The 15362-nt window shown below is 52.9% G+C and overlaps 1 protein-coding gene across 1 annotated transcript in view; it reads right to left on the reverse strand.

Moving 5' to 3' along the window:
* Window positions 1-328: 328 nt before the first annotated feature.
* LOC111157610 (SAMM50 sorting and assembly machinery component) overlaps window positions 329-15362 on the reverse strand; it is a 33690-nt gene continuing 18656 nt past the window's right edge. Inside the window, exons 11-15 of the mRNA XM_022519169.1 lie at window positions 14928-14998; window positions 12120-12187; window positions 7701-7847; window positions 6860-7001; window positions 329-487 (exon numbers count right to left, since the gene is read on the reverse strand). Of these exons, the coding sequence (XP_022374877.1) occupies window positions 442-487; window positions 6860-7001; window positions 7701-7847; window positions 12120-12187; window positions 14928-14998 (474 nt within the window). The 3' untranslated portion in view covers window positions 329-441. The remainder of the gene's footprint in view (window positions 488-6859; window positions 7002-7700; window positions 7848-12119; window positions 12188-14927; window positions 14999-15362) is intronic.

Genomic DNA, 15362 nt, shown 5'->3' on the forward strand with positions numbered 1-15362 from the left:
TGCATTTAAAGGGCTCCAGCCCCCGGAACTGTGGCTGCGGCACCCACCAGCGTGCTCCCCCCTGGCATCAGCAGAGCCCTCGCCCTCCACCAGCGCCCGGGCTTCCCCTGGGGCTCGGCTGCGGGCTTCTAGTGCGAGGGAACCAGACGAGGAGGCTCCAGGAGCCTGGGAGGGAAAGCAACTGGGGCGCCGTGCGACGGGACCTCCCGGCTGGCCTGTCCATGTGGAATAGCCCGGGGCAACTTGGAATGTCCCCCCTCCACGCGGTCCTCCAGAAAAGCCGGCGTGGGACACAGAGCAGCGGAAAGCAAATCATATCCACGGTGTCTCTGAGTGTTTGTCTTTAAAATTTATTGGTGTGGTTTCCCACGAGGGCTGCAAAGAACGGCGCGGACATGGTTCCTCGGCGAGAAGGTGCGTGGTCCCGAGCGTGCGCGGCAGCTACAGGAACCTAATCCCGGCTCCAAACTGGACACCGTCACATATCCTAAAAAAGCAAAGGGCAGACAATCAATGCTCAGCCCCGTCATCACAATGCCATCCCCGGCACCTCTCTTCCTGCCTCCAGCAAAAGCCGCCGTGGACTCGGCCACTCTAGGCGGCGCCCCACCTCTGGCCCTCCTCTCCTGCTGCCCTATCCTGCCCGCGAGCCCTGCAGCCTCCTCCCCTGCTGCCTTAAGAACCAGCTTCCGGAGGCTAAAAACACAGTAACACGTGGGGACACAGATCCCCCTTCAGGTGGGGGCTCCCTCCCCCACCTCCTTTCCGGGGGAAGGAGGGGCTCCCTCCCCACCTCCTTTCCGGTCCCCCAGTTCTGACCCAAGTGGCAAAAGGAAACGAAGGAGCCAAGGCAGAAATGTCATGAACAATAAAAGCCCTGAGGGGGAAATAGCTTTGTGTGGTTTCTAAGGCTGCCAGGCAAGGAGTAAGTTGTGAGAGACTTTCTGTGCAGAGCAGAGCGGTGACAAGAGAGGTGTCCTTGCTGGAAGGAACACAGGTGGCTGTGGAAGGCACCTGGCAAAGTATAGCACACAGTGGGATTGGGGAGGACGGGGAGGCACAGAGAGCAGGAGGACAGGAAGTAGAGATGGGAGGACAGAGAAGGAGGGGGCAGGGAGGACAGAGAAGGTGGCAGCAGGGAGGACGGAGAATGGGAGCAGGGAGGACGGAGAAGGTGGGGGCAGGGAGGACAGGGAGGTCGGGAGGACGCAGAGCAGGGAGGGTGCAGGAGGAGGAAGATGGAGCAGGAGAAATGAGGAGGAAGGAAAGGGGGCAGGGAGGGTGGAGAGCTCGGGCCAGCCCAGACCCTAGGCGGGTCCCGGGGCTAAAGACCACAGCAGCATCCGCAGCCCAGCAGGGGTGCCCCTGCCACTTCTCAGAAGCTGCTCCTGACCCGGGAAAAGGAAGGGTGCAGAGGAGTCACACTGCTCACGATCCTGTGACAAGCTGACGCTCTACAGGTTTTGTTCTGTGGGTTTTCCCCCACGTGCTGCTGACGAACCACCGAGCCCGCGTTCAGAGAGCAAGGAGGAAGAGGGGTGAGGCTCCTGTGCCAGCAGGAGGGCGACAGCGGGCCCCTGTGCCCAGACACCAGGGCACCTGCAGGCTCCTGTCCCCATGAAGGCCCAGGCCACAGCCAGGCCACCCCTAGGAGTCCCCGGGCCGCAGCCGACACCCGTCCTGCTGACGTCACAGCAACGCAGGTGCGCGGCAGGCGGAGAAGCACGGCGCAGGGTGGAGGGCAGGCTCCTGCCTGGCAGCGCCCCTCTGCCTGCCTGGAGGCTGTGCCCAGGGCCTGCATGGCGGCTGGATGTGCGATGGGGGGGGCCTGGCCCGGGGCCATCAGCGCCAGGAGGCCTAAGCTTCATGGAAACTGCCATTCTGAATCCCAACAGCAGCTGACCGTGCATCTGCAGAACAGCGTTTGTGCGAGCTGGGGACAATGTCCAGAAAAACTGGACGGCCAGACTGGCTCCTTCAGGGGCGCCTGGCTGGCTCAGTCAGTGGAGCACGCGATCTTGATCTTGGGGGTTGTGAGTTCAAGCCCCACACTGGGGTAGAGATTACTTAAAAATTAAGAAAAAAAAAAATTGTTCCTACGTTGAAAGGAAACTTGATAATTTTGTTGGCATAACCCCTGTGCCCTTGCCCAGTCTCAGGGTATACAGAGTATGAAAACCTGCAAGAAGTTTTTCTTTTTCGCCCTGTAAGTGAGTGAATAAAACCCCTGATCTATGAAGAGATTTAAGGCGGACCAATGTCCCCATCACCAGGACCCCCTGCGGGACCGAGGTGCTCCGTGGCCAACGGCATGAGGAGTGCCCCAGTCAGGACGGTGGCAGGCCCTCGGTGACTGGCAGCAAAGCCCACCAATGTCCTCCGGCAGGCAAAGACCTACAGCTAAAGCCAGCGCTGTGTTTGTACAGGTTCTGCTCGCATCTATGACTTCTCTATTTTACACCACCGGGTCCGTAACAGGGGTCCATGCCTGCATCACTGCCTGTGCCGGGAAGAGCAGGCGCCCACCGAGAACACAACAGCGTGTCACAGTTATACGAGGCTGATGCCGCTGAGACCGCGTCACCAAAACATGTGTCCTCCTATCGTGGGTCCACCTCAGAGTTAGGTCATCTGGGTCTCCCCCGGGTCCCCTCCCTCCAGCAGGGTCCCAACAGGCCTGGCCGTGTGCACCCTGGAGCCCCTGCCAGCAGCCCCCTGCCTCCCGCTCCACACCGTGACAGTCACCATAGGGGTCTCTGTGAGGGTCCCCCCGGCACCATCCCACTGCTGAGCCCTCAGACCTGAGCACGGCCCCTCGGCAGTCACACGGGGACACCAGGTGCCGGCCAGGGACCATGGCAGCGGACAAGGCAGAGGAGGGCCAGAACTCACTGGCCTTGGGCGTGTGCCCAAAGTGAAAAGGCCAGAGAGGATGGAAGAGGGCAGCGGCCGGGACCAAGCGGCCCCTCCCCGAACTCCCTTCTGCTCCTGCAGAATGACAGTCGCTGGCATTCCGGGCTTATGCGCCTGGGCTGGGCTGCTCTGTGGCCTGGAGCGCCCGCCCCGCAAGTCCCCAGCCTAGAAACCACCTCCCCCCGGGAAGCCCTCACACACCCTCCCCAGGCGAGATGAGTCTCTTTCTCATCTCCCGCTTCCTAGAGTGAGTGGCTCTCAGGAACCGCCTCGCTCACCCCTGCGCCTCCAGGGCCGCCGTCAGAGAGCCTGGACAAGAGAACACAGTCAGGTCTCAGACACCGGTGCCTGCCGTCAATCCCCCCCAGCACAAAATGCAGCCCGCGTTCCAGAGCTCTTTCCGCTCGTGGAAAGGTCTGAAATCCTAATCGGAGTGGGTCTGCGTTAAGAGTGGAGGGAATCCCCAGGCGAGTCTCACACACCTAACCCTGTTCTGCCACTGCCTGATTTCCGAAATGAAGATCAAATTCTCACAATGTCACCCGAACTTCACACAATTCCCAGTCTGATGGTGAAGCTTCAAACACAGCCGCGCAGAGTCAAAGCAAGCCCCACATTCAGGGGTAACTAGGCGGACCCTGCACGGGGGACGCTGGACACAAAACGCATCTGCGGCGAGCAGCACGGTCGGGGTCACAGAGCAGAGCCCGGCTGGAGGGGCAGTGGGGCTTCCTTGTGTTCTGGCCTTTAAATACCGTGTGCACGGCACGCTTCCCCCTTCCAGAGCAAGCCGCATCTGAAATTCGTCTCTGAAACAGATTCTTCATGTTTAGAGAGAGCAAAGCTGACAGGTGAACAGAAGCAAGCGTTCTCCGCAAGGACTCCGTGAATGGGGGAAAGACGCGGGGTCCACAGCGTCCGCAGCGGGGCAGCGATCCTCGGACCACAGCGACATCCAGTGGCCTGGAACAACACTGCAGCCATGGGGACGGCAGCCGCGGGCTGAGCTGAAGGACAGGAGGCCCATAGCCCCAGGGACGTGCCCCAAGTCACATGGGCGGGGGGACACACAGGGACAGGGCAGGGCTGGGCCTGCAGCCCCATGTCTGCTGCTCTCTGGGAACTGGCTGAGAGGGGAGTAGTCAGTTCTCCGTGGTCGACGATCATTCCAGGACAGACACGACAGCCTCGGCTGTAAAGCCACAAGCACTGTAGTTTTCTTTGTAATAAAAAATATTTAGGATGCATTTACTTACATAACTTGCACTAATACCGACACGGTTAACCCAAACGGATCAATCGTCGTGGAAACAGCCTGTACAATCTCTGAGACAGGAAAGTGCGTATAGAATTCAAGTCCGAGGAAGATCTTCCAAGAAGATAAGCACAGAGGAGATGACTTTTCTCTTTCCGCGGTTAACGCCCGACGCACAGAGAAAGCAGCGTGGGGCTGCGAGGAGCACCGCATTCCCACGTCCAGGCTCTCAGGAGAGGGAGGTGCTGGTGCTGGTGCTCGGTGCTCGCGTGGTTTTGGTGCGGAGGCAAAGGCACAAGGTCCGGCCTCAGGCAGGCCCGGTCCTGCTGCTGAGCTGACCACGGACCTGCCGAGGCTGCCGTCCTCGTCTGTGCGAGGGGACACCCTCCCCTGCACAGAGCGGGTGGGAGGCTTCCAGAACGGCATCAAGGACTTAGCTGGGGCCTCACACGAGGCACGCATTCAGTCAATGTGAATGATCGCCGTCTCTCCCCAGGAACGCTGTAACTGCTCTCAGAAGGGACACAGGTCGGTCTCCCTCCGAGGGTGGCTGGTCCACAAGCATCAGCCTCCCTGAAGAGCGCAATAGGAATGCGGTGTCTGCAGGTCACCCCGCACCCGGGAGGGTCTGCCTTTCCCAGAGCCCCCCGTGGAGCCAGGGGCACATTATGATTTGAGAAGCGCCTGCTCCTGGGGCTTCGGCACCCACACCTGACTTCACCCTGGAGATACCCGCCCCTCTGGTGCTCCCACTTAGCACCCAGTGGGGTGGGCCAGGGAGACCCACACTGTCTCCTGCGGTGGGAACACGGCCTCACAGAACACAGCCTGCCAAACTCTGCTCACTAACCGGGGACTGTAAACGTGTGCGGAATCTGCTACAAAGTTACCTAATGTGCAAACCTTGCTCTAGGAGAAAAATGCCCGTTTTCACATTTCATTATCTCTGAAATCGGGAAATGACATCCCCTCTGTGGCGCATCTGAAACACAGCCAGGGGCAGCCAATGCAGAAGCGGAGGGACAATGTCTCCGAAGGGAACGCGCTTGGCTTCCTTAGTGAAAAGGGCCCCAGTGAGTCCGCCAGGAGCCACAACACGAGCAGGCACCAACATCTACAGACAAAACGCCGCGCACCGTTCTAAGGGCTTCCCATGCGAGGGTTCATTCAAGCATGGTCATGAGTGCCCATTCTCTGGGCAAGAAAACTGAGACCCAGAGGGGTTGAGTCACTCGCCCTGGGTCACACAGCCACAGAGCAGCTGAGCTGAGACACCGCGTGGACAGCTGGACTCCCGCACAGACAGTCCGTGCACCCAGACCCTTTTCAGCTCTGGCTCTGTGCAGAGAACAGGCGCGGGGTGAAGGGGAGTCAACGGCGATCAGAGTAGCAGCTGGGGGCGGTGGCGCGGACGTCACTGGGAGCCAGGGCAGCCCGGCGGCCAGAATCAGCCTCCTGGCTAGAAAGAGGGGCACGTGCCAGGGACTGCGTCACCCTAAGGATTCTGGACGACAGATTCCTGAGCCGCACCTAAGAGCTGGTGCTTCCTTAAAAGCCCGCTGAAGCAGCCACCCGGTAAAAGGCACCACCACCTACCACACCGAAGCAGGAGACGGCGGGAGGAGAAGCAGCACCATTCTTCTTTCAGTGAGGACAAACTCCAACGTCACGCTTGAGACTCGGGCTGTGACTCAGCCAGCACCACCGCTTGGTGGCCACATAAGTGTAGACAGAACGCCAAAAGGAAAGAAATACAGCCTACAGCCCCGAATGCATTAGCGTGAAAATAATGAGGGAGAATACAGACACTGCGAACGGGCAGAATGCTGACGTGCCCCCAGAACTCGCATGTGAAAGCCCTGACCATGAGACAGTATTCAGAGGTAAGGCCTCTAAGGGTCCTTATCAGAAGAGACATCGGAGAGCTAGCTCGCTCTCTCTTCGCCAGGTAAGGATACGGAAAGAAGCCGGGAAGAGAGCCCTCACCAGGAACCGAACTGGCCGGGACCCTGGTCCCGGACTTGGAGCCTCCAGAACCGTGAGACACACACGTCTGCAGGTCGGGCCCCCAGTGTGCGGTGTTCTGTTAGGGCGGCCCCACCTGATACGGACTGAGACACTGCTTCTGCATTTCTCAAAATGTATACAACGGATGCCAGATAAACCAAGAAATGGAATTTCTGTAACTGTAAATGACCTCAGGCCATATTTCGCAAATCTTGCTCAGTAAGAGGACTGGGGGAGAAAGGCCAGGCTGGCAGGTTCCTCTGCTCCCAAGAAAAGGCTCTGGGGAATGAGACCTCTGTGGCCAGGAGCAAAGCCTTGTCCCCTCCAACTCTGAGTTCCTGGCCTGTAAAGTCACCCGCCAGAAATACCTCATTCCATTTTTAACAAGCAGGATCCATCTAATGCCTCCTCGATTCCTCCGACCGGACCTGGGGAGGGGCCCCCATGACTTGGCGACAGTGAGTGCAACGTGAATGAGGTAGGGGAACACGTCACATTTTCCCTCCAAACTGGATGGAGAAAAACCCAACGGAGAACAATGTGCTTTCATGATTTTGCAGACTATTCCATTTCTCCTCCAACCTGGCTTCTTAAAGCCACTGATAAAACGATTAACCATGTCTGCAACAAAACGGAATTGCTAGACGGTGCAATGCACCTGGGAGAAGAACCCCTAGCACCTACCTGTCCCCCTTCTGCACGCCCATGGGGACACAGTAATTCAGCTCCAGCCGGGCGATGTTGCCGAGCCTGAGGACAATCCCGGCACCGTAAGACCAGCGGATGCACTCGGCCAGCTTCCGGATGTGAGCCTTCGGGCCCTCCCCTGGAGAGAGAGAAGAGGATGTGACCAAGAGTGCGGAGCCCCTCGCAGAGCTGTCCTCAAAGAGCCCTGGCTCTCCGCCTTGCTGTGTGGCCTTCAGGGGCATTTAAAGCCGGGCCTGGACATTCAAGGAGAATCCATGAAGGGGGATTAGGACCGAAATCAGGGGAGGGCTGGGGAGCTGACTTCCCACTCAGTGCGCCAGAAGCCATCTCTGGGCCTGGCCCATTCTGTCCCCTCTGCCTAGAATGGCATTTCCCCCGCATCCGGCCACCCGGGAAGTCCTGCTCCACGCTGCAGGCTAGGGCCCTCGTCTTTTGCACAGCGCTCCAGATATCTCTTCAAGTCCCCCTAGCTGGAGGCGTCGGCCGTGACTCTCCTCCGGCCCCGAGCCCCTTGAGGGAGAGGCAAACCCAACTCAGCTCGGGGGTCATAATGGCCAACGGAGAGCAGGCGGCCCAGACAGACACATCTGCCATGTGAGCGAGTAAGCAGATTTTGCAAGACCACCTCTGATGGCGCTTTCTCATGTGTGTTTCATTCAACAACTTTGCTCCCCTTATCAGGCGCTGTTGGAGAAAGGGAGGCCCATTCTCTGATCGTAACGACACCGTCATCTAACCAGCGGGCAGCTGCTCGGGCGCCACGCTGGGAACACGAGGCCAAGAGCGCCGGATGGTGTCGGGGCAGCCCGGGCCTTACCGTAGTTGAGGTTGCACAGGTTGCCGGCGTTGAGGAAGAAGTGCGTTCTGAACAGCTCCCCGAAGCCGCCCTGGCCGGGCCGGAAGGGCAGGGGCGTGTACACGTGCAGGCCGCCGGCCCAGTACGCCTCTCCGCCCAGGTAGTCACCTAGTCAGGGAACAGGTGCAGAATAAGACAGAGGCTCGTGGATTTGGAACCACACGCGAGTCCAACATGCTCCACCAGTGAGACGCGGGCCGTGAGTGGATCACACCATGCCCGGGCTCCGCGAGGGGGGCCCATCTAACTCCCAGGGTCAGCCTCACTTTGAAGTCTTTCTTTTTCACCTGGCTTGTTTTATAAACTTTCACTGGAAAGAAAAATGCTAGTGTAGCTTGTAAAAGAAGGACGTCAGAAATTTATCAGGACCGTAAAACGGCTGGGATGAAACAGGTGAGCTCACGGACGTCCCCCTGTCCACAACTGTGGAGGACCAGATCGTGGCCGCCTGGCCGAGCAGATGGCGTCCTCCGCAACCATTTCAGGGCCACGAGACAGGAGGCAGCACGCAGAATGGGCCTCTGCAGTTTCTGGAAAGCTCTGTAAACACTACTCATCAAAAGGCACAGAATGTCTACTGCCCGCCGGGTAAGGAAGCAGCGTCCGCCCTCAATGTGTCCAGGGAAAAGGCTCGTTTTTGAAAGTTCATGACCACTTAGGGTTTATCTGTTTTTGCAAAAGGTTACTTTTTGACAAAATTCAATGAGACTATCTGCTGAGAGTATATAAATGAATTATTTCTTTTAAAAATGCTCCTGTGAGGTCCATTTTAACTATGAATAGCGATGATGTTGAAGCAACAAGAAAATAAAATAGCCCTGAATATTTTGTACTTTGTTGCAAAATACTATTTACAAAGTGTCTTTGTATTCGCTAATACAAAATGATGGCTCATAAGGAAGAAAAGTGAGTTTTCTCCAAGACTGACCTCAAGGAATAACCTGCTTGTTCACCTCAAGATCAGCTGTCTCCTCAGTCCCTGTTTTAGTACCAAAGTTCTAGAGGGAATAAAAATGGACAAGTAACAGGAGGTCAACTGTGTTTGCTTTTCATTTCCCAAGAACCACAGACCTCTTAAATAATCTTATTAAATAAGATAATTATTTTACTCTGGTCATGAAAGCAATACACTCATTGTAGAAAATCTGGTAAGTGAAGGAAAGTAGAAAAAAAGGAAAGTATCCTTCAATTTCTCCTATTCGGAGATCGTCAGCTAACATCCTGGTGCCTTTCATCCAATGAAGTGTGATGATAACTGAGAATAAAAAAGTGTGAGTCATCGCATATGTACATACGTGGATATATACTCTAGTCCTGCTTTAAAGAAGCTGGTTTAATAGCTTCCTATGTCATAAACACCATCATCTAATACCTTCTATTATTTGGAAATGTGATTTGAATTTTCTTTTAAAGATTTTATTCATTTATTTGTCAGAGAGAGAGAGACCAAGCACAAGCAGGGGGAGCAGCAGGCAGAGGGGGAAGCAGGCTCCCCGCTGAGCAAGGAGCCCAATGTAGAACTCCATCCTAGGACCCCGGGATCATGACCCGAGCCGAAGGCAGATGCTAGAACCGACAGCCACCCAGGTGTCCCTGGAAGTGTGACCGAGATGTCTGAATCATTCCACGGGTACCACACTTCCCTAATCCTGTCTACTGTCACATTGGTGTCTAATTTTTTGTGCGCGTTCGTCAGTCTGTCATAAGTCTCCTTGCACACACACATTTAAAACCTTACCCTGCAGTATAATCTACATACGGAAAAGCACGCACGTCCTAAGTACACTGCTCGGTACACTTCCCTACACAGACCACACATCTGCACAGCGAGCACCAGACTGAGACTCGGGCACACGCAGCCCCAAAGACTCTGCTCTCCTTGCTAACCCCTCCCCTGCTGGCCAGCAGCATGGATCATTCTCGCCCGTCTCAAAACTTCATGTGGGCCCAGTCGCACCTGACGCCTCCTCTGGGGCTGGCCTTGCTGTTGCTGGTCCTACACGTTTCTGACGCGCATTCGTGCCATGTTCAGCCCGCGGCTCTAACCTTGTTCACCCGCTCACTACGGAACTGTCCACGGTGTGAAGATGCCGCTATTTATTTGCCCGTTCTAGGCTGATGGGCCTTTGGGTTTCTAGCGTTCAGCCTGGAGCTGTTGTTATTGTGCTCATGTATTTCAGGCTCCTGATACACACGGTCAAACTGCTTCCACGAAAAGGGATGTAATTTATGCTCCTGCCCGTAGTGTCTTACCGATGGCCTAGCACGGTACTAAGTGGACCATCGTCGCGTTTTAATTTTCAGGCACGTGGCAGACTCCTACACTTCCACATAGTCACTGTATACTACTTCCTTACAAGGAAAAAAGAACAAAACTATCCCTAAGACGTTACTTCTCTTAAAAAGTTAATGACAAACTAAAAAAGCACCCTAAAAACAAATGACGAAAAATGTGTGTTACGTACAAAAATTTATGCACCGGGTAGTCATTATAAAGTGGAGCCAACAGAGATGTTCAAAAAAATAGTTCAGAAAATCAGGGTAGGATATTTTATAATGGAATGGCGTGCAAACATTTAAATGATGTTCTGGAAGATTTTAAGAACATGTGGAAATGCCTCGGATAGAATGCGAAGTGTCAGAAAGGGATCCAGGAAACAGGGATGATTGAAACAGGCTTTCCAGAGAACAACATAAAGCTTTAAAACCTTGCAAACCCTTTGATCTAGGGATCCCGCATCTAGAACGTTACGTTATAAAGTAAAACTGAGAGATGAGCACAGGTCATTCAGAAACACTGCTTTATAATCATAAGGAAGGAGAAAGCCTAAATGTCAGACACTTGGTGTTCGGCTTAAGAAGATGCCACTTTGGCAACAAGATGAAACATGCAGCCATGGAAAATGACAGAATTTTTCTCTCTCCGATTCGCTGCTGGCGGGAATGCACAACGGTAGGGCCATTTTGGAAGGCGGCCTGGCAATTTCCTACAAAGATCATACAACTTTATCATGCGATCCAGCAACCACTCTAACTTCCGGTTCCCCAAATGAGCTGAAACTTTATGTCCAAACAAAAACTTGCACGTGAATGTTTGTATCAGCCTTACTCGTGACTGCCAAAAACTGGATGTCCACAACCGAGACGGCCTTCCCTGGGAGGTGAATGGGTAAGCAGAGAGCAGCACAGTCACGCGACGGAGTGTCGTTCAGCGATCTAGAAACAGGAGCCCTCCTGCTGACATGTGAGGAGAACCTTACACGCCTGCTGCTCAGGGAGGCCATCTGAAAGGGGCACATACTGTAGGGTTCCAGCTATGTGATACTCTGGCAAAGGCAGGACCAAAGGGAGAGGAAGCAGCTCGGGGTTGTCAGGCAGGAGGCGGGGGCGGGAGGGAGGATCCATGGAGCACGGCGGGCAGGGCGGCCGGAGAATCGGGAAGGTGCTGGCATGGCGGGTCCGGGCCGCATGGAACCGCAGAGCACAGAGAGCCCGAGCAGGAACTGTGGGGGCGCTCAGTAGTCACACGCCTATACCGGCTCACAGTGACAACGAGCGGGCCTGCCTAACGCAAGACGCCGATCACGGAGGACACTCGGGAGGCATCCACGGAAACTCGGGTGATTTGGGCCCAGCTTTTCTGTACACCTACAGCTGCTCTCACCACCCATCTGTTAATCCAGCAAAGTTACAGGAGCTCAAGAAGACGAAATAAATGGTCATTAAAGATGATGGAGCACTCAATCCCGTCAAAATCTCTGTCGTGTGCGTTACTGAGGGCGGTGGGAGAAGCAGGTCAGGACGCAGCTGGGAAGGTACCAAACTCAAGCGCAGAGGGAGCCTGCTTAAACAGCAAACGCTCCCGCACTGCTGTCGCCGGGCAGTGAGGTCACGGGTCGGAGCGGGGCACTCTTTGCTTAGATCTATTTTTTTCATTTCTCTACAGTTTCCTCGACAGGTATCTGTCCACGCCTGCTATGTGGTAAGTGCGGCCTTAGGTGCCGATTCCGTGGGGCTGAAACACGACGTCTGCCACTGTGGTAACTGAAATACGCACAGCTACCCTGGACGAGGACGCTGGGAACCAGGCAAGCGCACTTACACACGAGCTTTCCATCAGCCCGGTTCTGCAAATGTGTTTTCTCCTTCTGGTTTTTTTAACCACACTTTCTTCTCGCCAGCCCCACCCTCATCATGAGAACACAGTATGACCCGCACAACCTACAAAATCCGTGTTTACTGTTTATGTTACTGGTGAGGCTTTTGGTAGGCGCCCCTGACCTTCTCCCCACTCTGCTGTGCAAGGGTCTAGGGTCCACGCTTTCACAAATGAGATGTGACCCTCATCTCGGCATGGCGGGCTTTCGGGGAAAGACTCACCTTCGCTCTGCGGCCCCACGCTGTGCATGCTAAACCCGCGCACACTGGTCGGTCCTCCGAGGTAAAACCTACAACGGAATGGCAGAGGTCAGAAGAAAGCCACCAGGTGGAAACTACAAAATACAGTGAAAGTGCAGAAAACACACGAGTGAGGTTCATGTTTGGTACTGGGCTGTCGCCGACACTGTCCCACAGGAGAACTTTTAAGGACTGGGAGGAGGCATTGGAGTAAGGGGACTTTCATAAAAATCTAAACCACAATCTAAACACTTCAAGCTTCTGGGGATTTAAGTGACAGAAAAGACACAACTAAAGACCCTTCTTTAGAAAAGAGGGACATGCGAACTGTCTACTACAAAGGAAGATTATCCGCTGTCCGTGAGAATTCATTATGTAACAGCTCTGTTATAAAACGGCCTCCGATGTGTTCACACGCAATGTTAAGTTAAAAAAAGGCAAGATAAAAATTATTTAACAGTATGATTCCGATTTTACAAAAAGAGGAAAATAATACTAGAAGAAAACAGACCAAAATAGAATTACTGTTACTCTAAATGGTTTTTTTTGGTATTTTCTACAGTGAGCATATAATTAGAAAAAAATATTACAATTAAAAAATGAATTCCTTGTGTATTCCTAATGGACTGGGTTATCACACTCTCAAGAAGGGTATGTGAACAAAATTAAAGGCATAAACTAACAATTACTTAGAAAGCCCATCCCCTTTCTGTGAAACCTAACACCTTACTGGAAGTCGACCCTAGGCCATGCTGAGTACTGAATAATGAAGTCAAATGACAAGGGAAGTGGTGTGTACTTTCCAGGGGGGCTGCCCCCCAGCGGTGCCCCCTGGCCAATGCCACAGCTGGCTGCAGGGAGCAGTCCACACTCCCGCAACAGTGCGGGGGGGAATAGGGCACTATTTCTCCCATTTTCTAACCACATAAAGCCTCGACGAATGTATTCGTCTGAACCCGAGTTTAAAAGTCTATAAATGTGTTTTTAACATTTGGGATTTCGAAGCGATGCCTTTCTGAACGCCCCGTTAACATTATGGAAACAAACAGCAAGCTCCATTTACTTTTTAAAAAAAATGATAAATCACACAATATTCTTTGGAAGTGATTAAAATGATCCAGGAAGCCAAAAAGAAGTCCTCGCCCCCTTCCCTCATCGGCCCACCGCCTGCCCATCTCCAGAGTGGACGGCTATCACTGGGTCGGTGGCTGACCTTCTAGACCCCTCGGTGCCATCCACGCAAACACAGACGCGCAGGGGAGCTTCTGCCAGGTGCAAAAGCAATTCGCTCAACGTGAGCACGTGACAGTTTTAACTCGTAGACGTCTACCTTGTTCTCGCTCATCATTACAGTCTCTCTGAATGCCTGTGTTTGAATTTAATAACCCTGTGTCAGCAGTTTTCAAATTCCTGCTCTTCTCGACGGTGCTACGATGGACATCCTTGTACATGAACCTCTGTGTGTTTATAAATGTATTTCTGCAAATTAAATTCTTTGAGTTGAAAGTGTTGGATCCTAGAACTTAAAAACTAAACATTTTTACACTTACAAACCGTCTCCCATGAATGAGGCTAAACTAAACTAGTTTAGTTTAAACTAAAACATTTTAATTAATGCAAGGTTAAAAGAGTAAGTTTCTTGCCCTCAAGAACAATTATTAGTATTTCAAAGCCAACAAACACGATTTCATCCTCTCCTGATAAGAGCATAAATTACTATAGGTTTTCTAAAAGGTAGTCTCCCTCAACATCTTGATAAGCTTTAAAAAACGTTCATATTGGGACAGCACTTCCACATTTAGGAATCTCCCCTCAGAAAATAAAGTACAAAACGTGACAGAGTCAAGCTTATAGGGTTACTTATATGCAAATAATGAAAAATTAAAATGTTGCTTTTGAACAATTTCTCATGACTTGCTGAATGGGTTTACTCTTTATTTCTTCAAAACCTTTTAAAAGGCAGGGAAAACAAAGGGGCGCCTGGCTGGCTCAGTGGGTAGAGCATGTGACTCTTGATCTCAGGGTTGTGGGTTTGAGCCCCACACTAGATGCAGAGATCACTTTAAAAATAAAATCTTTAAAACAAAATTTTAAAAAATTAAAAAAAAAAATCAGGGGCACCTGGGTGGCTCAGTGAGTTAAAGCCTCTGCCTTCAGCTCGGGTCATGATCTCAGGGTCCTGGGATCGAGCCCCACATCGGGCTCTCTGCTCAGTGGGGAGCCTGCTTCCTCCTCTCTCTCTGCCTGCCTCTCTGCCTACTTGTGATCTCCATCTCTCAAGTGAAAAAATAAAATCTTTAAAAAAAAACTAAAAAAATCAAAAGCAGAGAGAACACAAAAGTGTATGCAGATTACAGTACATCAACAACTTGATACAGACGTGTGTGTAAATTTACACGTATGCACGTGCACAAAGCCACAAATAACAGACTCAAAGGAAATTGTCCCAAATATTACCTCTGCTTCTCATTGAGCAGGATTTTTTTTTACTTCCTTAAATGTTTCTCTATATTTCTGCAATGCATGTGAACTGTATTCCTTCATGCTCAAGAGGGAATGTAAGATTTTCCACATTATGAAGTTAATTCCCTCTCCCTCAAAAAAGCAAAACACATAAGCATGAAGTATATTGGATATTTTGAAGTTACCTGCAACAGAAAAACTGAAGTACAATTTGAAATATCTGCTCTCCTAAACAGTGAAGTTTCTCTAAAATAAGTTATAAGGAAACAACCTAAAAGAGCCAAAGGTGAGCATCAGCAAGTCACCCACTCTTTGGCCCCTCCTCACCTGTCTGCAATACTGGACGGTTTCTCGCCGATGGGCACCAACATCCCGCCCCAGAGAGACGCTGAGAAAACCTGCGGAGACACAAGCAGACAGCCGTGTTCTTGGGCGCTCCTGCCCCGCGGCCAGCCAGCGCACTGAGGTCTGGCTGCAGGCTCTCTGGTGCAGAACCCTAGGGCAGAGCGCAGGGGCTATGGGCTGGGAACGGGGGACCGTGTGGCTGAGGAGCTGCGGTTGATGGTGTTTTGTGGATATTTTTAAAACCTGAGACTTCAAATTTCCTATGAAGACACAGCAAACACGAGCACACACCCAGCCCCACGCCCGGGCAAGGCAGGGCTTCCGCGGCTTCCATTCCAACGCGGGGCAGCCCCCCGCTTCCACACAGAGTGAGGCTGAGCACAGGGGGAGACGCACACCTTCCAGCCAGGGGGCAAC

This window comes from Enhydra lutris, unplaced genomic scaffold, assembly GCF_002288905.1.
Source record: "Enhydra lutris kenyoni isolate GAN:26980312 unplaced genomic scaffold, ASM228890v2 scaffoldscaffold55, whole genome shotgun sequence".
Taxonomy (NCBI): Eukaryota; Metazoa; Chordata; class Mammalia; order Carnivora; family Mustelidae; genus Enhydra; species Enhydra lutris.